Source organism: Chiloscyllium plagiosum, chromosome 32 (genome assembly GCF_004010195.1).
Source record: "Chiloscyllium plagiosum isolate BGI_BamShark_2017 chromosome 32, ASM401019v2, whole genome shotgun sequence".
NCBI classification, from domain to species: domain Eukaryota; kingdom Metazoa; phylum Chordata; class Chondrichthyes; order Orectolobiformes; family Hemiscylliidae; genus Chiloscyllium; species Chiloscyllium plagiosum.
This window is the reverse complement of record NC_057741.1, coordinates 30304088-30328845: the sequence shown is the minus strand read 5'-3', so window position 1 is coordinate 30328845 and position 24758 is coordinate 30304088. Positions and strand designations below refer to the sequence as shown.

Here is a 24758-nt window from a genome sequence, read left to right as displayed (position 1 = left end):
CTCCAGGGTGCCTTGCTGATTAGAGACTGGAGATCAAAACTACAAGACTTTGAGTTAATGCCAAGCAGGATGTTTTCATCCAGTTATATGGCCTGACCTTCATCGTTTGATGTTGTGAAAGCCCATAGATAATTTCCAACTTTTAGGGTGAATCACCTTATTGTTGGCTGTGAGAGATTGATCAGCTACAGCAACTCTGATGCAGCTACTTCAGTGAAGCAATTCCACCCTTGTGTGGTCTCGTTTCCAGTTGTATACCAGGCATAAAAGCTGAGAACTTGGCAGTGAAGCCCGATGAGAAGTAGGATCCTTATCGGGCAGGTTAGAATAACTGTTCACACCTTTAATTGAGAGGAGACGGTGGCAGTATGGTTATGTCACTAGACCAACCACCCAGAATCCCAGGCGGATATTCTGGGGACACTGTTTTGAATCCCACCATGGCATATGGCGAAATTTGTTTTTAATCAAAATTTGGAATTACAATCTAGCTTAACAATGACCATGTAACCATTGTCGATTAACATAAAAAAAAATCTAAATGTCCTTGAAGGAAGGAAGGAAATCTGCCATCTTTACCCAGTCTAGCCTTCATTTAACTTCAGACCCATAGCGAAATGGTTCACTCTCCACTGGCCTCTGGGCAATTCGGGATAGGCAATAAAAGGTTGGCCTAGCTAGAGATGCCTACATCATATGAGTGTGTTAAAGAATGCAGAATGAATGCATGAAATGACTAATACACTTATTGATACCCTTTAAAGGAGAGATGTTTGCAATGGTCATTTATCACTATTATGAATGGCTGTCAACATTTCTACAAAACTAGGGCTCGACTGGGATTTGCAAGGATGGGGTATTAGATTAGATTTTTTTTTAAGATTTGTTTTTAGATTACTTACAGTGTGGAAACAGGCCCTTCGGCCCAACAAGTCCACACTGCCCCGCCGAAGCGCAATCCACCCATACCCCTACATTTACCCCTTACCTAACACTACGGGCAATTTAGCATGGCCAATTCACCTGACCTGCACATCTTTGGACTGTGGGAGGAAACCGGAGCACCTGGAGGAAACCCACGCAGACACGGGGAGAACGTGCAAACTCCACACAGTCAGTCGCCTGAGGCGGGAATTGAACCCGGGTCTCTGGCGCTATGAGGCAGCAGTGCTAACCACTGTGCCACCGTGCCGCCCACTATTACTGGAGACATCGCAATAATCTTCACACCAGATGAGAATTCTTCACTTTCAAGAGCCTCCAGTCAAGTGTCTCATCTGTCAACATTTTTAATTTGCTACCCTTTGTAAATTTACTCTTGTTGAAAAATTTCTAAAATGGCAAAGTGGTTTGGGTTATTCCTTTAGGATAAGTCAACAGGACAGCTCCCAATATCACTCAGTGGGAGAATTCCTGCCTCAAACAGGGATCATGAGTTCAAGCTCCACTCAAGCACTAATACAGACTGTTCAGGCATTCACTGCACAAATAAGGTAGTCCTGAATTACAGCACGCACTCTTTTTTGGGTGGGATCTTAAGCAGAGTTCATTCCCTCAGATGGGCGTTAAAAAAGATCACATTACACTTTCTGATGAGAAAGGCAGGGCCATTGTATCCTGGTCAATATTTATTCTTCTACCAACTCCTAAAGTCAGAGCTCCGATGAATGGTGATCAACCTTAAAACATTATCTCTACTTGTTTTCCAATAGAGTTGCCTGGTCTATTGAGCATTACCAGTATTTTTTTTATTTTCATTTCTCAAAGCAGATCATTTATCCAGTTGGGGAGCTCACTGCTTGCAATTTGACTAACCCCAACACTTACAAAATGCTTTTCAACTAATTAAATGTTTTCTATGTCCTGAAATTGTGAAAGGCACTATATAAATAAAAAAACATGCTTGTTCTTTGTTTTGGCAAAGAGAGTGCTACCTTCCTTTTCTAGATATTTGGCTGAGTCTTTCTAAAGACATTGAGTCAATATAGTCCCTGGTCTATATTTTGCACACAGTCAGGCAGAAGTTCTGATAGGAATGGCTACTTGTCTGTGTTCTCTGATACAATGTAGTGTAGCCCATTCTGCTCTGCTGCCCCACCCCACATCGAACGATCCAATATTCCTATAGTCAGGAATTGCTGAATTGGCAATTCCCAACCATACGATCTATTATAGTGTTGCTGTCTTGGAGCTGCTGGCAGAGGGAGTGTATGGATTTGGTGGTGGACAGGATTACACATTCTCAGTGTGATTCAGGAAGAACGAACACAAAGAGAATGCCAGGTTGAAACTACGGTAGCAAGGAAGCCAATAATAATTTCTCTGCTAGAAAATTTATTTTGCTACAATCTTATGCCATCCAAATAAGACTGCTGGACAGAATTTCTTTGCTTTGTGTCACTATGTTCTCTTAGTATCATCTTTAAGTCAGATGTGATGGGTCTGCGTTATCAGCCTTTACTAATTGGTAATTATCTTATAACCCTGCAGTCTCTACTTATCATAAGGGAATTTAACAAAAGATACCCTCATTTCTCCATCTCTTTGTCCTCCTGATCAGATTGTTAACACTCTACAGACCGGATTCACAGGGATTTGTGAATTGAGTTGAATACAAATCTCAGGTTTTGGAGAGAGGAGGTCGAGCAATTATGAGAAGAAACAGAGGGTTTCCAGGCTAAACTGCTAATAAAAAGTCACAAGACAACATCACTTGCTGTTTTGACTGATTGACACCTGTGAACAAAGAGGAAAGTCATCGGCAGACGTGTGTTCAGTCCATTAGATGCGTAACTGCTCCACCACATGATAGCCTCGTGCTGATCATAGAAAAAACTCAGACTTCAAATGCATCTTTCATCCTGACATTGAAATACATTTTAAACAAAGAGACTTTGTTTCTCTTACCCCCTGCGGTACTCCAAATAAAAAAGTATGTTTTTTTCCCCTCACTCGTAAATTTGCTTTTCACTTTGATCTCTGCTCCTACATTCACAGAGGAATTTTGGTTATTTTTCTCTATCTCAACATTGGCTCAGTGATAGCACTTGCCTTGCAGTGAAAAGGTTCAAGTCCTGTTCAGTGTTCTCAGCTAGTCTATCTAGACCCACACTTTAGGACAGTGCTGAGGGCAGGCAGCACAGTCAGAAATGCTCTCTTTCAAATGACCAAAAGATATAGGAGCAGAATTAGGCTATTCAGCCCATAGTGACCGCTCTGCCACTGGATTGTGGCTGACATGTTTCTCAATCCCATTTTCCTGCCTTCTCCCTGTAAACCTTGCTCTCCTTACTAATCAAAAACCTATCTATGAGATGTTGAACTGAGACTATGTCACACTACTCAAACAGCAGAATAATTTTTGAAGTGCTTACCCTCAACAAGCATCACAAGGACACTGCTCACAGAATCACTGAAGAGTTAAGGCACAGACAGCAGCCATTTGGCCCATCATGTCTGCACCCAGCTCTCTACATGAGCATTCGTGCCATTCTCCTGCATTTCCTTGTATGTAATTTAAACAGAAACACAGTCATCCAATACCCTCTCGAATGCCACGATTGAATTTGAACTTCCAGGCAGTGCATTCCATATCCTAACTATTTGTTGTGTGAAAAACACTTATCAAATTTGCTTTCTTTCAGAAATCCTTTTAAAACTGTCCTCTCATTCTAGTTTTTTTTTTACAATGGGGAACAGTTTCTCCCAGTCTTTCCATCCAGCCCGCTCATGATATCAAAAATGCCTAGAGGTTTTCCTCAAGGAAAAAAAAAGTGTCCCAATCTATCCTCATCTGTCTGTTCCAATCTGTTGGAAATCTCTTCAGCTTGTTCCCTGATGCATTCACATTTCATATAATGTGGCACCAAAAACTGTGCATAATACTCCAGCTGGGGTCTAAAAAGTCTCTAATACAAGTTCAACGTTACCTTCTTCCTTTTGTATTCTATGCCCCTATTAAAACACCCAGGTTACCATAGGCTTCATTAACTACTCTCTCCACTTGACCTGCTACTAATGACACCCCCCCCCCCCCCCCCCACTGAACTTTTTTTTTGCTGTGTAGATCTTCAAAGTCCATTTGTGTCACTCACTTCTGAAACTGGAACTCAATGTTGGCACCAACTGTTGTCCACCAAACAGAGTGGCTACAAGGTGCAGGTTTAAGGGAACATTGCTGTACACATACAACACCCAGGTCCCTCTGCTCATGTACCCCTTTAGAATAGTACACCACTCATTTAGTACTGTCGATCCATTTTCTTCCTACCAAAGTGCATTGCCTCACTTCTCTGCATTGAAATTCATCTGCCACTTATCTACCCACTCCACAAATGTCTGCACAACAAGATTTAGATAACTAATATTCAATAAGAAAAGCTTTTCATTACATTGACAAGAGTGATACTTTGCATGTGTCAGATCAGACCACAAGGTTTGAAGGGGACCGGTAGACTTTACACATCTGCAGTCAGACTCCCAGTTCTGTTTGCTTTGTCAACAATTGCCCCACGTTGTGCAGAGTTCAACCCAACAAGGCTACATTGTGCCAAATGTGTTATCGAGATGGCTTTCATTGGCCATCTTTAACAGTGTTAAAAGAGCTGCAGACATGAACTTAGCCCTGCTCCAACAGTACAAATATTTACTGATCCAGAAAGATCACAATGCATTATCTGATGGATTGCCAAATTAACTAGTATGTAGACATACAGCTGCGGAGTTCTCACAATGAAGATAAATCTACATCCCATGAGCTAAACTCAGGAATAACCCCCCACAAGCTGAAAGGCTAAAACAAAACCAGAAATTGCTGGAGAAACTCAACTAATTAACAACATAATGCAAGCCAAATGGTGAAATGTTGTCACTGAAAGGTTATGCATGCCAAACTCATTCTTTGGAAAAAGGGAAAAAAATAAATCAAAAAATAAAAAGCGAAAGACAGACAAGAAAGTGGCCCTTATGGATGATTTTTAAGCAACTTGTGGTATGATACACCTCTGGAGTACGTGGGACTTAGTACGTATAACAGTACAGCACAGCACAGACCCTTCAACCCTCAGTGTTGTACCGGCCTTTTATCCTACTCTGAAATCAGACTAACCTATATACCCTTCATTGTACTAATCTTTCATGTGCCTAACCAAGAGTCGCTTAAATGTCCCTCACGTATCTGACTCTACCACCACTGCTGGCAGTGCATCCACATACCCACCACTCTGTTTAAAGAATCTGCCTCTGATCTCCCCTAAACCTTCCTCTAACTCACCTTAAAATGCACCCCCCCCCACCCCCACCCCACCGATATACATTTCTGCCCTGGGAAAATGTCTCTGGCTAGCCACTATCTATGCCTCTCATCATCTTGTCCACCTCTATCAAATCACCGCTCATCCTTCTCCAATGAGAAAAGCCCTAGTTCCCTCAACCTTTAAGACATGCCCTCCAGTCCAGGCAGCATCCTGGTAAATCACCTCTGCACCCTTTATAAAGCTTCCACATCTTTCCTAAAATGCAGCAATCAGAACTGAACACAATATTCCAAGTGTGGTCTAATCTGGGCTCTACAAAGCCACAGCACAACCTTCTGGCTGTTAAACTCAATCCCCCGCTAATGAAAGCCAACACACCATATGCCTATTTAACAATCCAATCAACTTGGGAGGCAACTTTGAGGGATCTATGGACAGTGACCCCAAGATCCTGCTGTTCCTCAACACTGCCAAGAATCCTGCCTTTAACCCTATATTCTGCATTAATATTCGACCTTCAGTTTTCCAGGTTGACCTCCATCTGCCACTTATCAGCCCAGTTCTGTATCCTGCCAATGTCCCATTGCAACCTACAACAGTCCTCCACACTATCCATAACTCCACCAACCTTCATGTCATTGGTAAACATACTAACCCACCCATACTAAGTCACTGATTTTTTAAAAAATCACAAACAGCAGAGGCTCCAGAACAGATTCCAGCGGAACACCACTGGTCACTGAACTCCAGGCTGAATACCTTCTGTCTACCACTATCCTCTGTCTTCTATGGGCCAGCCAATTCTATATTCACACAGCCAGAATTCCCTGTATCCCATGCCTCCTTACTTTCTGAATGAGCCGACCATGGGGAACCTTATCAAATACCTTGTTAAAATCCATATACATGACTCCACTGCTCTATCTTTGTCCATGTGTTTTGTCACATCCTCAAAGAATTCAATAAGGTTTGTGAAGCATGACCTGCCCCTCACAAAGCCATGCTGACTACCTCTATTCAAACTATGATTTTCCAAGTAATCATAAATCCGGTGTCTCAGACTCCTCTCCAATGCTTTTCCCCACTACAGACATAAGACTGACTGGTCTGCAATTCCCAGGATTATCCCTAGTCTCTTTCTTGAACAAGGGAACATTTGCTACCTTCCAGTCATATGGCACTATGCCAGTGGACAGTAAGGATGCAAAGATGATTGCCAAAGGCACAGCAATCTCTTTCCTTTTTTCCTGTAGTAATTTAGGGTATATCCCATCTGGCCCTGGGAATTTATCTATCCTTTATTTTGCAAAATTTTTCAGCACATTCTCCTTAGAGTCAGAGATGTACAGCATGGAAACAGACCCTTCGGTCCAACCTGTCCATGCTGACCAGATATCCCAACACAATCTAGTCCCACCTGCCAGCACCTGGCCCATATCTCTCCAAACCCTTCCTATTCATATACCCATCCAAATGCTTCTTAAATGTTGCAATTATACCAGCCTCCACCACATCCTCTGGCAACTCATTCCATACACGTACCATCCTCTGCGTGAAAAAGTTGCCCCTTAGGTCTCTTTTATATCTTTCCCCTCTCACCCTAAACCTATGCCCTCTAGTTCTGGACTCCCCGACCCCAGGGAAAAGACTTTGTCTATCTATGCCCCTCAATTTTGTAAACCTCTATAAGGTCACCCCTCAGCCTCCGACGCTCCTTCTTAACACCAACCTGTTCTAGCATATCAGTCAAGGTTACTCTCTGCAGTGAATACTGAAGAGAAGTTCCCTCCACTATCCCTGATCAGCCTACCCTCACTCTGGCTTTCCTCTTGTTTCTCACGCAAGTGTGGAATACCTTAGTGTTTGCGTTAAAACTACCCGCTAAAACCTTTTCAGGCACCCCCCCCCTTGCTGTCCTAAGTCCATTCTTCAGTTCCTTCCTGGCCACCTTGTAACCCTCTAGAGCCCTGTCTGATCAATGCCTCATCTTTAAGTAAGCTTCCTTCTTCCTCTTGACTAGATGTTCCACATCCCTCATCACCCAAAGTTCTTTCAACCTACCAACCCTTCCTTGCCCCAGTGCAGCAAACCTGTCCATCACGTGCTCCCTAAACAACCTCCATATTTCTGTCATGCAATTCCCTGAGAACATGTGTTACCAATTTAGGCATCCCAGTTTGTGCCAATAGCATTGTAATTCCCCCTCGCCCAACTAAATACTTTCCCATGTCGTCTGCTCCTATCCCTCGTCATGAGTGTAATAAAGGTCAGTGAGTTGTAATCACTATTACTGAAATGTTCTCCCAACAGGTCAGACTCCTGGCATGGCTCGTTGTCAAGTACCAAATCCAATATGACCTCCCCTCTAGTCAGTCTATCTATCTACATATTGAGTCAGGACCCCTTCCTTTACACACTTGACAAAACTGCTCCATCCAAAATATTTGAACAAAGAAGGTTCCAAACAATAAGAGGCAAGTTAATGTCACCCTGACAATAACCCTGTTACTTCTGCATCTTTCCAAAATCTGCCTCCCAATCTGCTCCTTTTTTTTCTGTTTGCTCTTGGAGTGTATGTAGAAAACTCCCAGTAAAGTAACTGCTCTTTTCTGTTTCTGACTGCCACCCATACTGACTCTGTCGACAAACTAACCTCAACAACCTCTCTTTCTACAGCTGTGACACTATCCCCAGTGAGCAATGCCATTCCTCCACCTCTTTTACCTCCCCCATATTCCTTTAGAAACATCAAACCCTGGAACATCCAAACATCATTCCTGCCCATGATATCCAAGTCTCCGTAATGGCCACATCATCACAGTCCCAAGATCTGATCCATGCTCTGAGTTCATTACTCTTATTCCAGATACTTCTTGCATTAAAATAGACACACCTCAACCCATCACACTGAATGTACCTTTGCCCTATCAAGTGTCTATCTCTCCTCACAGACTGTCTGCACGCCGTATCTGGCTACCTACTCCATCGTCTGATCTGTACTCCGGTTTCCATCCCCTGCTAATCTAGTGTAAACCTTCCCAAAGAGTTCGAGCAAACCTCCTGCCCAGAATATTGGTGTGCCTCCAGTTCAGTGCAATTTGTCCTTCTTGTACAGGTCACACCTTCCCCAGAAGGTATCCAAATGATCTACGTATCTGAAGCCCTCCCTCCTACACCAGCCCCACAGCCACACGTGCATCTGCATTCACTCTCTATTTCTAGCCTCACTAGCCTGTGGCACCAGTAGCAATCGAGATTATGACACTGCTCACCCAGTCTTCTAGCTTCCAACCTAATTCCTGATATTCTCTTTTCAGGAGCTTCTCCTCTTCCCTAACCAATGTCATTGGTACCAATCTATACCACGACTCCTGGCTGCTCACATTGTCCCTTAAGAATCCTGTAGACTCTATCCAAGGCATCCCTGACCCTGGCACCCGGGAGGCAACATACCATATGGGAGTCTTACTCGTGACCATAGAATCTCCTGAATGTTCCTCTAATGATGGGCTAAGAGGAGAAGGGGGGGAAGAATAGGAGAGCAACAGTGATAGAGAATCATAGAGGCAGGCTCGGTGCCAGAAACCTGGCCACAGTGGCTTTCCCCTGGTAGATTAGCCCCCTAACAGTATTCCAAAAGGTCATGGGAGGGGTCCCTGCACTGTCTGCCTATTCCCTTCCCCTCTCCCGATGGTCACCCAGCTACCTTTATCCTGTAACTTAGGTGTGACTACCTCCCTATAACTCGTCTCTATCACCCCCTCAGCCTCCCAAATAATTTGAAGTTCATCCAGCCACAGCTCAAATATACCAGTTCACATGCCCAGCAAGTCCCATGTCTGTGTCCACTCCTGTTGAGCCTTCGCTCCACCTATTCATGAGGTAACTCTTCAAGAGGGAAGTTTACCTTTCTGGCAGCCCCCTGGTCCACATTCTCACTGTTCCCACACATGGACTTGAACCCAGGACTCCTGGCTCAGAGGGATGGAAACTACCACCTTACTACAAAAGCCATCAAGCTGCCCATATAGGCTTGCAGCTAACCAGCAGGTTACGATGTACTCGGAGCGCCTTCTGGTGTTTTAACAATTTAATTGTAACGCAAAGCCAGTACAATACATTCCCCAGTTTTTATGTGAAGTTAATCTGCAGAATATTATGTTACAGTGCACATTATTGGACTAGCAATCCAGGGGCTTCGATTTTGTGGACACTGATTCAATTTGTACCACAGCAACTGGTGGAATTCAAATTAATTTACTTAATAAAGAAATGTGGAATTGAAAACTAGTCTCAACAGTGGTGTTGCGTATTTTGTGTTCATGCCTTAAAATATAACGTGGGAAGATATTTTACTGTCCCCAGCATCATCGGAAAGCCATTTACAGCAAATTTTCTGCTCATCCATCTGGAAGATCAGAATACTGGGAAAATGTGGTCATCCTTGTGCCTCAAACCCTGGCAATGCATTAACTTGATGCAAAATGAGGCTTTCAAGAAGGTTTATTGAATACAGATGTGCTCATTAGACCACTGTCTCTTCCTAAAGTTTACACACCAGACATCACTGAATCAGAGGGAGAGTGACTATCAACTTTCTCTTAAGCTCGAATGGCTGTCAAAAAGAAATGCAGATATTAGAAGCATATTGTGTGAAATACTTATTTTGAACAAAATCAAAAAAGGACATTCATCCAGCAGTCTGTCCTAAATTCCAAGATGAGAATACCAGAGATGAAACGACTAACGCACCCAACACCCTGTATTTCTATCCATTTCCAATCAAATAATCACACTATCATAAGAAATGCCTTTCCAGATGTGAGCATGAAATAGTTCTCAGTGGCTCACAATTATAACCAGATGTAGGCTGACTCGCCCATCACCTGCTGATCCCATAACCCACAAATCCATTTTAGAGTCACAGACATGTTCAACACGGAAACAGACCCTTCGAACCATGCCAACCAGATATCCTAACCTAATCTAGTCCCATATCCCTCTAAACCCTTCATATTCATATATCCATCCAAATGCCTTTTAAATGTTGCAATTGTACAAGCCTCCTCTGGCAGCTCATTCCATACACGTACTACCCTACCCACAAATCCATTTTAGAGTCAACACGGAAACAGACCCTTCGATCCATGCCAACCAGATATCCTAACCTAATGTGGTCCCATATCCCTCTAAACTCTTCATATTCATATATCCATCCAAATGCCTTTTAAATGTTGCAATTGTACCAGCCTCCTCTGGCAGCTCATTCCATACACGTACTACCCTCTGTGAAAAAGTTGCCCCTTAGGTCCTTTTCATATCTTTCCACCCTCACCATAAACCTATGCCATCTAGCTCTAGATGCCAGGGAAAAGATCTTGTCCATTTACCCTACCCATGCCCGTCATGATTTTATAAACCTCTATAAGATAACATTTAGCCTCCAATGTTCCAGGGAAACTGCCCTAGCATGTTCAGCCTCTCCCTAAGCTCTAACAAAAGAAAAAACACCATTGCTCCAGGCCAACCTAATACTTACGGCTTATATTTTAAAAAATGTAATCAAGAGACAGACCTCAATAAAACATACAAATCAAGAAAAAATCCACTCTACTCACTATTGTAGATTTACAGCAAGGCTACACTTAAAAACTATGCACTTACCTGTTCCTGTGCTGTGAGCTCTGTCATAGAATCATAGAGATGTACAGCATGGAAACAGACCCTTCGGTCCAACCTGTCCATGCCGACCAGATATCCCAACCCAATCTAGTCCCACCTGCCAGCGCCCGGCCCATATCCCCCAAAACCCTTCCTATTGATATACCCATCCAAATGCCCCTTAAATGTTGCAATTGTACCAGCCTCCATCACATCCTCTGGCAGCTCATTCCATACACGTACCACCCTGCAATTGTACCAGCCTCCACCACTTCCTCTGGCATCTCATTCCATACCACCCTCTGCGTGTAAATGTTGCCCCTTAGGTCTCTTTTATATCTTTCCCCTCTCACCCTAAATCTATGCCCTCTAGTTCTGAACTCCCCGACCCCAGGGAAAAGACTTTGTCTATTTATCCTATCCATGCCCCTCATGATTCTGTAAACTTCTAAGGTCACCCCTCAGTCTCCGACGCTCCAGGGAAAAACAGCCCCAGCCTGTTCAGCCTCTCCATGTAGCTCAGATCCTCCAACCCTGGCAACATCCTTGTAACACTTTCAAGTTTCACAACATCTTTCAGATAGGAAGGAGACCTGTCACACAGGTTCCTGCAAGAGCAGTGGTGAATTTCGCTGTTTAACATTACCCAGATGCACTCAGATGTCCAGAGATACATGGATTCAAACAGCAAAGGCAGTAATTGCACAGATTCACTGTGTTCTTGCCATTTCCCTATTGTTTAAAAATCTCAGCCCCAAAACTATCTAATGGCCCAGCTTTGACAGCCCTCAGTGGCCAAGAATTCCAAAACAATCATTAACCTCAACAAAACTGTCCTCATTTATGTTCTTACCAGTCAAACCCTTATTCTGAGATCATGTCCCCTCGTCCTAGATTCTCCCTGAAGGGGAAACAACCACTTCATATCTACCCTGTCAAACCCTCCAATACTCTTGCAGGTTTCATTAAGGTCACCTCTCATTCTCCTAAACTCCAATGCACAGTTTGATGAACTGGTTTGCAATGCAGGTACTGCCAAAAGCATGGACTCTATTTCCACACCATGAGGGTACCAGCCTTTTCAACCTCTCCCCTCACTCGAGGTGTGGTGATCCCCTGGTTAAATCACCACCAGTCATCGGTCTCTAATGACACAGAGTAGCCCAAGATTTGGTAAGACTATGGTAACATAACCTTTTACCTTTATCTTAATGAGTACAGACCCAACCTCTCCTTATAAGAAAATCCCCCCATTGCATGGATCAACCTTCTCTGGACCCCATCCAATGCCACTATATCTTTCCTTAGACAAGGGGATCAAAAGGAACTCTGCAGAATAATCCACTTGCATCCTGTAATTGACAGGTCTCACCACTGTTGAACTGCAAGCAGTTGGATGCTATGAAGAGAACACCAATCAGATGAAGAATTGCATTTCAATGCATCACTCACCGGTATCGAAGTAGTAACCATTGGATCGTCCAGAGGCCGACTAGGATCAAACCATTGACTTCTGAGATCTTGAAAGCCCACTCAACACGGTCCACATAGTCAAAGAACGTATCAGGTAGTGGAGGATTCTTCTCTTTGGGTGGGACTCTCTCATGTACAACAGTGATCATTACACTCGTCATAATCAAGTTGAATAGTGCGTAAACAAAGGCGACACCAGTCTTCCACCACTCCATTGGAAATTTACTGCGTGCATCTGGTAAGGAGATTTGTACATACTCCTGTGGACATTGCTGACCTTTCCGGATGCCATTTGGTAAACTGGTAGACTTGCTTCCCTCAGTGTCAATAGGGAGTAGGGTAGACCTGGCATGACCACTGCAAGGCATGGTCTGCTGACTGTGTGGATGTTCTTCAAACTGTAATGTCTCGATCACATCCATCAAGGTCTGAAATGCCGACAGTCAAACAAAGGGAAAGAAAGTCACAGAGTTATCACAATCGTTGCAAGCTCTTGTCCTCCTCTTTTTAAATGATGGTCAACAGAATATTGTAGCGCATGCACGATTATTTATAGTATGGTGGTCCATCGATTGAAAGTGGTCATCGTAGGGTATGATGTAATCCCAAAAAGTTCAATGATAGAGTCCCAGAGGGAGATTGCAGCAAAAGTATCCAAAGTAGTGCAACTATTACCTCATCCCACTCTCATTAAAGTGGCATCTGTGAAAAGACAGCCAAAAGTAAGCAGTCAGGCTTTGCATTATGCTGGAAAGTTTCACACATTCAAACAGGTTCTATCCAATGAGAGTTTCACCAATTGTGCTGGACACTGACTAATGGGGTGCCATGTGATCCATGATGATCAGCCCCAGAATTTATTGTTCAAATGCACATGATGCTTGGGAGAGTCTAAGCAATCTCTAAAGACAAGTTGTTGTCCTGTAAATGTGGGTATTACAGCTAACAACAATCCTATCCTGATCCAACACTTCCACTGAGGACACTGGATAATGAAGATCATCATCATGGCCAAACTTTCCCTTCCCACACCCACAGCTAGTGACCTGACCCTGGTCACCTTCATTACCCTAAAGATAAACAAGCTCAGCATGGTGCAGGAATTCAATTTTCCAGATTGGTTTAGCTCAGTCCCACTTTCAACAATTCACCGCAGGTGAACTTCACAGTTCTTTGGAGTCACATCCTAAACATTGGTCGTAAAAATAGTAAGCTAGAAAATTCATCGCAAAATATGAGTAATAGTCAAGTAATCTCAGACTAGGATTTGGCAACAGTAACAGGAGATGCGATTGCAAAGAGGGCATTTCAATTTTGATGGAAATGTAACTTCCTATAATGTACAAACATGGGTCAGCTATTAATTTCAGTTGAGTTATAGAGTTAGAGTGATAGAGATGTACAGCACAGAAACAGACCCTTCAGTCCAACTTGTCCATGCCAACCAGGTATCCTAACCTAATTTAGTCCCATTTGCCAGCACTAGGCCTTTATCCCTCCAAACCCTTCACATTCATATACCCCATCCAGATGCCTTTTAAAATGCTGCAGTTGTACCAGCCTCCACCACTTCCTCTGGCAGCTCATTCCACATACGCACCGCCCTCTACGTGAAAAAGTTGCCCCTTAGGTCTTTTATATCTTTTTCCTCTCAGCCGAAAACTATACCCTTGAGTTCTGGACTCCCCCAATCCAGTGAAACAGACTTTATTTATCCTATCCATGCCCCTCATGATTTTATAAGCCTCTATAAAAAGGTCACCCCCTCAGCCTCTGACTCTCTAGGGAAAACAGCCCCAGCCTGTTCAGCCTCTCCCTATAGCTCAAATTCTCCAATCCTGGCAACATCCTTGTAAATCTTTAATGAACCCTTTCAAGTTTCACAACATCCTTCCGATAGGAAGGAGATCAGAATTGCATGCAATATTCCAAGAGTGGCCTGACCAAATGTCCTGTACAGCCGCAGCATGACTTCCCAATTCCTGTACTCAATACTCTGACCAATAAAGGAAAGCATACCAAATGTCTTCTTCACTATCCTATCTAGCTGAGACTCTACATTCAGGGAGCTCCAAGGTCTCTTGGTTGAGTAACACTCCCCAAGACCTTACCATTGTGTGTGTAAGTCTTGCTAAGATTTGCTTTTCCAAAATGCAGCATCTGCATTTATCTAAATTAAACTCCACTTCCCACTCCTCAGCCCATTGGCCCATCTGATCAAGATCCTGTTGTACTCAGGTAACCTTCTTCACTCCACGACACCTCCAATTTTGGTGTCATCTGCAAACTTACTAACTATACCTCCTACGCTCACATCCAAAATCTTCGAGCCAGTTCCATATCCTAATGGCTAGTTCTCCTTGTACTCCATGAAATCTAATCTTGATAAGCAATCTCCCATGGAGAACCTTGTCAAATGCCTTACTGAATTCCACATAGATCACATCCACCACTCTGCCCTCTGCAATCCTCTTTGTTACTTCAAAAAAAAACTCAAATCAAGTTAGTGAGACATGATTTCCACGCACAAAACCATGTTGACTATCCCTAATCAGTCCTTGCCTTTCCAAATACATGTATAGGAATCCCCCCCAACAACTTGCCCACCACTGACGTCTGGCTCGCCAGTCTATAGTTCACTGTCTTTTCCTTACCACCCTTCTTAAACAGTGGCACCATATGAGCCAACCTCCAGTCTTCCAGCACCTCACCTGTGACTATCGATGATACAAATATCTCAGCAAAGGAACCAGCAATCACCTCCCCAGCTTCCCACAGAGTTCCAGGGTTCACCTGATCCCAGCTTCCCACAGAGTTCCAGGGTTCACCTGATCAGGTCCTGGGGATTTATCCACTTTTACGCATTTTAAGACATCCAGCACCACCTCTTCGATAACATGGACATTTTTCAAGATGACACCATGTATTTCCCCATATTCTATAACTTCCATGTCCTTCTCTACAGTAAACACTGATGCAAAATATTAGTTATCTCCCCCATCCCCTACAGCTCGACACACAGGCTGCCTTGCTGATCTTCGAGGGGCCCTATTCTCTCCCGAGTTACCCTTTTGTCCTTAACGTATTAGTAAAAACCCTTTGGATTCTCCTTAATTCTATTTGCCAAAGCTATCTCATGCCCCCTTTTTGCCCTCCTGATTTCACTCTTAAGTATACTCCTACTGCCTTTATACTCTTATAAGGATTCACTCGATCTATCCCAAGTATACCTGACATATGCTTCCTTCTTTTTCTTGACCAAAACCTCAATTTCTCCAGTCATCCAGCATCCCCTTTCACCCTAATAGGAGTGTACTGTCTCTGGACTCTCATTGTCCCATTTCTGAAGGCTTCCCATTTTCCAGCTATCCCTTTACCTGCAAACATCTGCCCCCAGTCAGCTTTCTTGCCTAATATTGTCAAAATTAGCCTTCCTCCAATTTAGAACGCCAACTTTTAGATCTGGTCTATCCTTTTCCATCACTATTTTAAAACGGAATAGAATTATGGTCGCTGGCCTCAAAGTGCTCCCCCACTGACACCTCAGTCACCTGCCATACCTTATTGCTCAAGAGTAGGTCAAGTTTTGCACCTTCTGTAGTAGGTACATCCACAAGCTGAATCAAAAAAGGTTTCTTGTACACACTTAAATTCCTCTCCATCTAAACCCATAACACCATGGCAGTCCCAGTCTATGCTTAGGAAGTTAAAATCCCCCACCATAACCACCCTATTATTCTTACAGATAACTGAAATCTCCTTAAATTTGTTCCTCAATTTCCCTCTGACTATCAGGGGGTCTATAATACAATCCCAATAAGGTGATCATCCCTTTCTTACCTCAGTTCCACCCAAATAACTTCCCTGGATGTATGCCCAGGAATATCCTCCCTCAGCACAGCTGTAATGCTATCCCTTATCAAAAACACCACTTCCCCCTCCTCTCTTGCCCCCCTTTTTATCCTTCCTGTAGCATTTGTCATTAAGCTGCTAGTCCTGCCCATCCCTGAGCCATGTTTCTGTAATTGCTATATATCCCAGGCCCATGTTCCAAACTATGCCCCAAGTTCAAATGCCTTCCCTGTTAGGCCCCTTGCATTGAAATAAGTGCAGTTGATCATTCCAACCTTGTTCTGCCTTTTTCCTGCCTGCCCCGACTGTTCCCAACTGTACCAGTTTCAGATTGATCTCTTTCCTCACTATCTCCCTGGGTCCCAACCCCCACCTTACTAGTTTAAGTCATCCCAAGCAGCTCTAGCAAATCTCCCTGCCGGTATATTCGTCCCCCTCCAATGCAGGTGCAATCCATCCTGTTTGTACAGGTCACTTCTACCCCAGGAGAGATTCCAATGAGCCAGAAATGTGAACCCTTCTCCATGTACTAGCTCCTCAGCCACACATTCATCTGCTCTATCGTCCTATTCCCATTCTCACTAGCTCAAAGCACCGGGAGTAATCCAGATATTACTACCCTTAAGGACCTCCTTTGTAAGTTCCTGCCTAACCTCCTATAATGTCCCTTGAAAATCTCATCCTTTTCCCTTCCTATATTGTTGGTTTCAAATGTGTACAATGAGCTCCTGCTGGTCCCTCTCCCCTTTGAGAACATTCTGCACCCTCTCAGGAGACATTTTGATCCTGTCACCAGGCAACACCATTCTGATTTTGTGCTGCTAGCTGCAGAAACGTCTGTTAATGCCTCTGACTAGACAGTCCCCTAACATAATCCATCTTTTGGAACCAGACATATCCCTCATTGCATTAGAGCCTGTCTTGATATCAGAAACTTGGCTGTTCGTGCTACATTTCCCTGAAAGTCTTTCACCCCCTATATTTTCCAGCATACTTGTCTGAAATGGGGATACCACATAAGACTCTTGCTCTAACTGCCTACCTCTCTTACCTTTCCTGGAGTTAACCCATATATTTGACTGTATCTGCAGCTTTTCTCCCTTCCTATAACTGCCATCCATCATACCCCCAGCTCTTGTAATTTCCTTACTGCCTCTAACTGTTGCTCCAACCGATCCATTCAATCCAACAGGATTCACAACCAAAGACATTCCCTGCAAATATAATCCTCAGTAACATGTAAATTCTCCCTCAACTCCCACATTCAACAAGAGCATATCACTCTACTAAAGACAATCCTTGCTCCTACACAATCTATAGACCCAGGAATAGCACAGTCTTATTGCTCTAAAAAAAAACACTCCAGGCTAACAATACTTATAGCTTATATTTTTAAAAATTTAATCGAGAGACATCTCAAACATACAATCAAGAAAGAACCCACTCTACTCACTATTGTAGATTTACAGAAAAGGTTACACTTAAAAACGGTGTACTTATCTGTTCCTGTGCTGTGAGCTCTCTCATACAGGTTCCTCCAAGATCAGTTGTGAATTGCACTGTTTGTTACGTTTTCCGAGATGCACTCCAATGTCCAGAGACACATTAATTCAAGTAGCAAAGGCAGTAACTGTGCAGATTCACTGCTGTATCAGTTAGCAGTGTAGGTTTCTTTCTCTCTCTCACTAACCATGTGCTGCCTTTTGTCTGTCCTTCCCCTTTTGACATTTTCTTTTTTTAAATCTCTAAAGCTCCAAAATGATGCAATGTTTTAGCTGGATTACATTCCAATTTGTCGCCATCTTTCACCCTCAGCCAAATCTCACTTCAGGGAGTTGAGCACGTAAACCATTGACGATTTTAAGTACAAAGAGAATGCTGTAGTGTTGGTGGTGCCACCATTAAGTGAGGATCATATTATAACCTCTTGGGTGAACTTTAATGATCCCATGGCTTTAGTCAAAAAACAGTGAGTTCCTCTATGTTTTGCTAACATTTCTCTCTCCATTTTTAAAATTTGGAGAACGTACTACTTATTACATCCCTGTTTGTGGAACCCCGCAGCACACGAAGTAATGCCACCATTTCCTTTGTGGCTATAGTGACTGCATTTCAAAAGTAATTCTTTGGACCTTTGGATATTCTGAGGTTGTAAGAAATTCTATGTAAGCTTAAGTTTTTTTTTTATCCTTCCTGAATTTTCAGACAATTACTTGGGTTGGACAAACTAATGTTTGCTCGAGAACCAAAACTGATCGAACTGCGGATGCTGTAAATCCAACACAAACCAAAGAATTACTGGGAAAGCTCAGCAAGTCGGAGTTCCTCTGAACTCCGAGGAAGGGTCACCAGATCAGAAATGTTAACTAATTTCTCTTTAGATATTGCCAAACTCTCTCCCCCCACCCCCATTTGATTCTGTCCCTCTGTCTGACTCTCTTTCTCTCGCTCTCTGCCTCTGTCTGAACTCAGAGGAAGGGTCATCGGACCAGAAGCATTAACTCTGGTTTCTCTTCACAAATGCTGCCAGACTTGCTGAGCTTTTCCTGCAACTTCTGTTTTTGTTTTCCTTTAGAATGCCTAGCGATCAAAAGAACAAGCTAGTTCGTGTGCTGGTTGATAAATTTTGTATAAGCGATAGAGTAAATTTCCCTGTTCTTCTTCAAAATGTGCTAAAGGACCTTGTAGCTCCATCTAAGACAGGATTGCAGTCCAGAATCTCAGCAGCAAAACAGCACATTAAATAACCCAGCACTCATTCAGTATTTGACGAGTGTCAACACAGATTGTAGGTTCAACTCCTCGAATGAAGCTTTTAACCTCGCCTTCTGAATCAGAGGCAATTCTGTTTCTGAGAGCATGCTACTCACAAGTTGGTGCATTTGCCTTTATTACAACACTGCTAAATTTTGGCTTTGGCACACATCATGAGGTTGTTTAAAAAAAGCAACAAAAAGGCAAGTTTTTTCCCCTTCCCTCTGCATCAGAAGTCGGCCAATAGAAATATTGACTTTTGGAATGTTGTCTACTTCAGACATTAGTCCAAAAACATTTGGATGAGTTAACATTCTGTAATTTAACTGTTAACAGGAAAGTTAAATATTTCAGCATCTACTAAAAAGACAGAATGCTGGAGAAACCCAGCAGATCTGACAGCATCTGTGGAGAGAGAAACAGAGTTAACAGTGAATTGAATAGGAGCTTTGTTTGGAGGTTCTGATTCTGCCAGACCTATGGAGATTCTCGAACACTTACTTTAATATGGTTCAAAAAGGGATACGAGCATAACAGAGAATCAAGAACAGAGGTAACTAGGGACAACTTGAAGCCTGAGCCTAACATCACATGTTTAACTACATTACATGGATGAGTAGAGAGATTTGTTACAATTACAACCCCTCAAATTATTAACAATAATTTGCAAAGAATGTAATAAAACAAAAAGGGTTTTGTGGCACTGTAGTAGAGTGAGCCTGAGGCCAGGGTTCGAGTCCCACCTGCCCCGAATACGTCATAACCCACCCAGAAAGGTTAATTAAATAACTAACTAACTATTACAGACTCAGCTCAAACAATTTATACGTGGAAGAACAGCAATAAAAATTCATTTAAAATTTTAGGCAGTGACCTGCTGTGTCTAGTTAGTGCTATATTGAGATATTTAGGAATTACTTTCCATGGAAGTAAGTTGAATTCAGAAATCAACCAACCTTTGGTAGGAAATGGATTAATTTTGAATGTAGAAGGAAGTAAACATCTCAGTAATCCAAATTGTTCTGTGTTTAGTCTAGTCAAGAAAAAAAAAGTTAAATTGCAATTAATCAAGTTTATTTATATTGTGTTGGTTTCCAAGCACTGATTTGCTTTTGAAAAAATACATTGGCTTATGTAGGATTTAAAAGCTAAGCAGGTATCATAACATAAATCCCTCAGTAAAGAAACCCTCACTTTTAATCATTATTCAGATAGACAGTCTTATTAATACAGATTGCTCCCTAAAATGACAAATTTATTGCTTTAAACTCCAAGCACAAATATCAGTTCAGAGGACTTGAGCATACTTTAACCAAGGGTAGAATGCTGTAGGTTATACATAGAAAATAACTTTTTCAACAAATTATAACCTTTCATCAACAAATGTTTATTTTAGCATCTTATAACTCTGGAAATTTGCAACACTCTGCATTAGGATTTGGTTTTACTGCTGTTTGCTATGGCCTTAGCAGTAATGGCAAGACACTAGTACCTGAAAAATGTACCTCGTTCTTCTCACAGCTCAGCCTCCCACTCTACTGCGGACACACTGTCCCTGCTCTTTCATACTTAGCTTGTTAAGTCATTCAGCAGCCACACCCTCTAGCAAGATGTGCAAACTGGAATTTATTTAAACTCCAATGTATTTTAATTTTATTAACTCCAGCTGCCAAGTTAGCTCCAGATTGCCAAGTTAGCTAAAGGTCACTGCAACCTTAACATCAATTCGCAATTCCATTCATCTCTGCCCTCTTACAGGTTAAACTAGCTGATTGTGGAGGTAAATCAAATTTTGAGATACAGTCCTTTTAAAAAAAATTGCACACCAGGTTATTTATTCTGTGTGCACATTAAAAAAAAGTGTTATTAGATTTCAAAAATGTGTCACCATTTCTAGGTGAAAGTTGACAACAGATGGACCTTATTTTTTCTCATTTGTTCTGCACGTGCTGACAATATGTTAAGTGCTTCAGTCAGTCATGGTCACAGCCAAACAATAACCTTCGAATACTTTGGCAACTCTTACAGACACCTACAAAGGGCTGCTTTCCATTGGTGGTGCTCAGTAGATAGTGATCAACATTGAGCTGATTCTACGTCTGTTGAATTCTAAGTTGGGGGAGAAGTGATTACAGCCTATGAATTCTTCCAATGGTGCATATATTGTTAACAATTACAAATTAATCTTCAACAATTGCTTTCAAAACTATAGCCAGGAGAGACCAGGGCAGCAAGGTGTCCTGGATGACCATCAACACACTGCTGACACTCAAAGTCTCACATCATTCTGAATCGGAAATCCTTCACTCTTGCTGAATTTAAATTCTGGAACTCCTTCACGGTCAGTAAAAAAAGTGTATAAACACTGCAAGGACTTCCATTTATTGCCCATTCCTTTTATAGATCTCCATCAGTCCTTGCTACATCCAGGTTCCTTAATTACATTAAAAAAAAACAACAAACCAGTTAGAGTTGGCTTTCACCACTGGAATGTTCCAAGTTAAAAACACTGCTCTCAAAATTGCACTTCCTCTGAAACTACTCTAATACCTACCCAGAAAGGCAGTGACTCATACAGACCACATCTGCTGGGAATCTTTGTTAACTCAACAACTTAATCATTCTTAATATGTAGAGTTATTGACTTGGATTCATCACTTGGACGGAAGTCTCACTTGAGTCAGTTTTTCAACTTTTGACTTAAGTTGGAACAATATCAACTTGGTGACATTCCTCAGTTCAAAAGCAATTTTTAAACAAAATCCTGACACAATCTGTAGTTATTTCAATGCTTCATTGTGAACTCTGAAGTACAGAATCCAGCACGGGGATCATGTTCCCCTCCTGCCTAATCCCACTCATTCTCCAAAATCAGCGGTGCCAATGAACTGCCAGATCCATGGCTGCGATTGGCTGAGCAGCTTGACGCACCGGATTCCCCCCTCCTGCCCGGTCTCTCATCTGAGGAGACAGCTGTTTGTTAGCATCCGTGGAAACCAAAGGCAACAGCAGAACAAAACTAACTCGGGAGTTCACAAATGTGTCTCGTGCCAGCTCTTGGAATGCTTGGGTCTTCCATGGCCACGTGCCTGGAATTGGGAGGGGTGGGGGGGGCAGGGAGGAGATGGTCAGCACACACAAACTCTTTACACGCTTAAATGCACCAACTGCATTAAAAATTATTTTCAATCAACCTACTCAGTCACAACTCCAGGGTAGGTTTGACTTAAACCAGGGAGCTCTAGTCCAGAGGTATGGACACTGCCACTGCAGCACAACACCATCTAAATGCATTGAATGTTGAAATTCCCATGCTATTTTGGCAATTGCTTCAGGGACAAGGTATGTTGCTCTTCCAAGTCAAGCCATGATCAAAGGTTGTCTTGTTTTGTTGCAGAAGTTATGAAATTTCAGTCACAAAGAAAAATACTGTACAGTAAACAGTTGAAATAAGACACCAAATGCCACCCATGGCTTCAAACACCACCCCGAAAACTAAGTTTTAACTTTTGTTTCCTCAGAAGTCAATAAAACTTTTATACATGCTTCCACTTGAAGATACACCACTCTTCCAAATCTATGGCAACTGACATTGTTCTGAACTACATCAATCACAGTACTGTTAGTCCAAACTTTGCTCAGTTGGCTGGATGTCTGGGGATTAACAGTACAGAGTAACGCAATAGTGTGGGTTCAATTCCTGCCCTGGCTGAGGTGATCATGAAGGACTCTCCTTCTGAACCTCTCTCTTTGCCAGAGAGATGGTAACCCTCAAGTTAAACTCAACACCAGCTGTCTCCCTCCAATGAGGGTGCAGCCCCATGGTCAGATAAGACTATGGTGACCATACCTTAATCAAATCTTTCATCATGAAAGACCTGTCAAGTTTACCTTCGCTTATCGCATCAATAATTTAAAGGAAATGTGAGCTTGGAAAGGAGGCAAAAAGAACCATCTCGTAGCCACAAAACTAATATTAGTCTACCCGAGTTAGGAAATGGGTAGGTGTAGACTTGTTGGGTGGAATGGCCTGTTTCCACACATTATGGATTCCAAGGATGTTGCCAGGGTTGGAGGATTTGAGCTACAGGGAGAGGCTGAACAGGCTGGGGCTGTTTTCCCTGAAGCATCGGAGGCTGAGGGGTGACCTTATAGAGGTTTACAAAATTATGAAGGGCATGGATAGGATAAATAGGCAAAGGGTCAGGGATGAAAATGTGCTGCTGGAAAAGCGCAGCAGGTCCAGCAGCATCCAAGGAACAGGAGAATCGACGTTTCGGGCATAAGCCCTTTGGATAGGTTGGACTGAAGGGTCTGTTTCCATGCTGTACATCTCTATGACTCTATAACTTCCTATGCTTCCTATGCTAATCCCCAGAGTTGCAACATAAACAAAAAGAGAGAGTACAGGTTACAAGTTTTCACTGTATAGAGAAGAAAAAAAAGTCGATTTGGGAGTGTGATTTAGTTCCAATTGTATTACTGAGAGGAGGAGTGTCTACTAAATTGGGGGGGGGGGGGGGGGGTGGTTAGGATTAGCAAAATTGAAATCCCATTGCTCACCGGATATTCAGGCGCGCACATGTTCTACCAGCGATCACTAACTGGTGATCGGGATAATCCTTCTCCCGGACACTCACAGAGATTGAAGGATCTTGTTTCTGGCCAACAGCGTTGAGACCCAAACGTTCACTTAAATGTCCCCGCCCAGGGCTGCCAACACTCCCAAATTTTTTCCCCCCCCGTTTAAAACCTTTTACTGGTCATTGCACCGCATGCAGGAGATACCCCGAGACGGGTATCGACAAGAGGCGCTTTGAAAGGGGGACAGAATGTAAAGAAACAGGAGCTACGTGCGGATCAGAATGTACAAGCCCACGCCGTTATCTCGCTGCCGAATCTGAAGCGCCGCACTATGATGTAGACTGTTCCACACAATGTGTTGTCAAATTGCCTTAGCAACTTGGCTCCACCACACGCTTAGTCACACTTCTGGGCTGGATAGATCACAAAATCTTTCCACGCAGTTGGAAACAACCACAAAACCGCTTGTTCAATTAAACCAAAAAAAAAATTCTGGGAAGTGTGTGGATAGGCATCAAAACGATAGAGTGTGGACACAAAAACAAAACTGTGACCAATGTGCATGGGAGGTTAGGAATCTTAGTAACTAGCAGCAACACATCTTTTAGTGTCTGTGGATTTTCTGTTCCCCAGAAGATCAGAGTCTGAAACACGTTTCTTCACCAAGCTGGTCAGAAGTTGACATACATCTGGAGCAGGCCGGAATTGATGCAGGCACCCTGGTTCAAAGGAAGGGGCACTACCACTGCACAGTAAGAGACCCTAATGCAATCTTTAAAAACAAACACAAGCTGTTCAGAGATGTTATTACATACTTCTGGTGCAGGTGCGATCTGAACCCTGGCCTCTTCCCAGCTCAGAGGTAGGGACATTACAACTGCACCACTAATGTGCGTCTTTAATTTTATCTTCTAAATAAAGAGAGAGAAGTTGATGTGTATTATTCTTTTCTTGCTCTTCAAAAGTCACAGCAGGATAAGCTGTAAAATAAGAATTTAAACATTAGGTGTGATTATGTCGTTCCAAGTTCTTACAACTAAGTCTGATTGTGAGGCAATATGACAATTGCCTCTAATTAATGCTCCCACAGCGAATGCAGAGTGCCTGGTGATGTAAAGGTGAATTAGAGGTATTTCAATCAACATTCTTGGCACGCTATAACACACCTTCAGAGCAGGT

The 24758-nt window shown here is 42.8% G+C and overlaps 1 protein-coding gene across 1 annotated transcript in view; it reads right to left on the bottom strand.

Annotated features, from left to right (window-relative positions):
• Positions 1–24758, bottom strand: part of sgms2a (sphingomyelin synthase 2a) — a 73056-nt gene that overhangs the window by 16494 nt on the left and 31804 nt on the right. The window contains 1 exon segment of the mRNA XM_043673961.1: positions 12369–13091. Within this exon segment, the coding sequence (XP_043529896.1) occupies positions 12369–12811 (443 nt within the window). The 5' untranslated portion in view covers positions 12812–13091.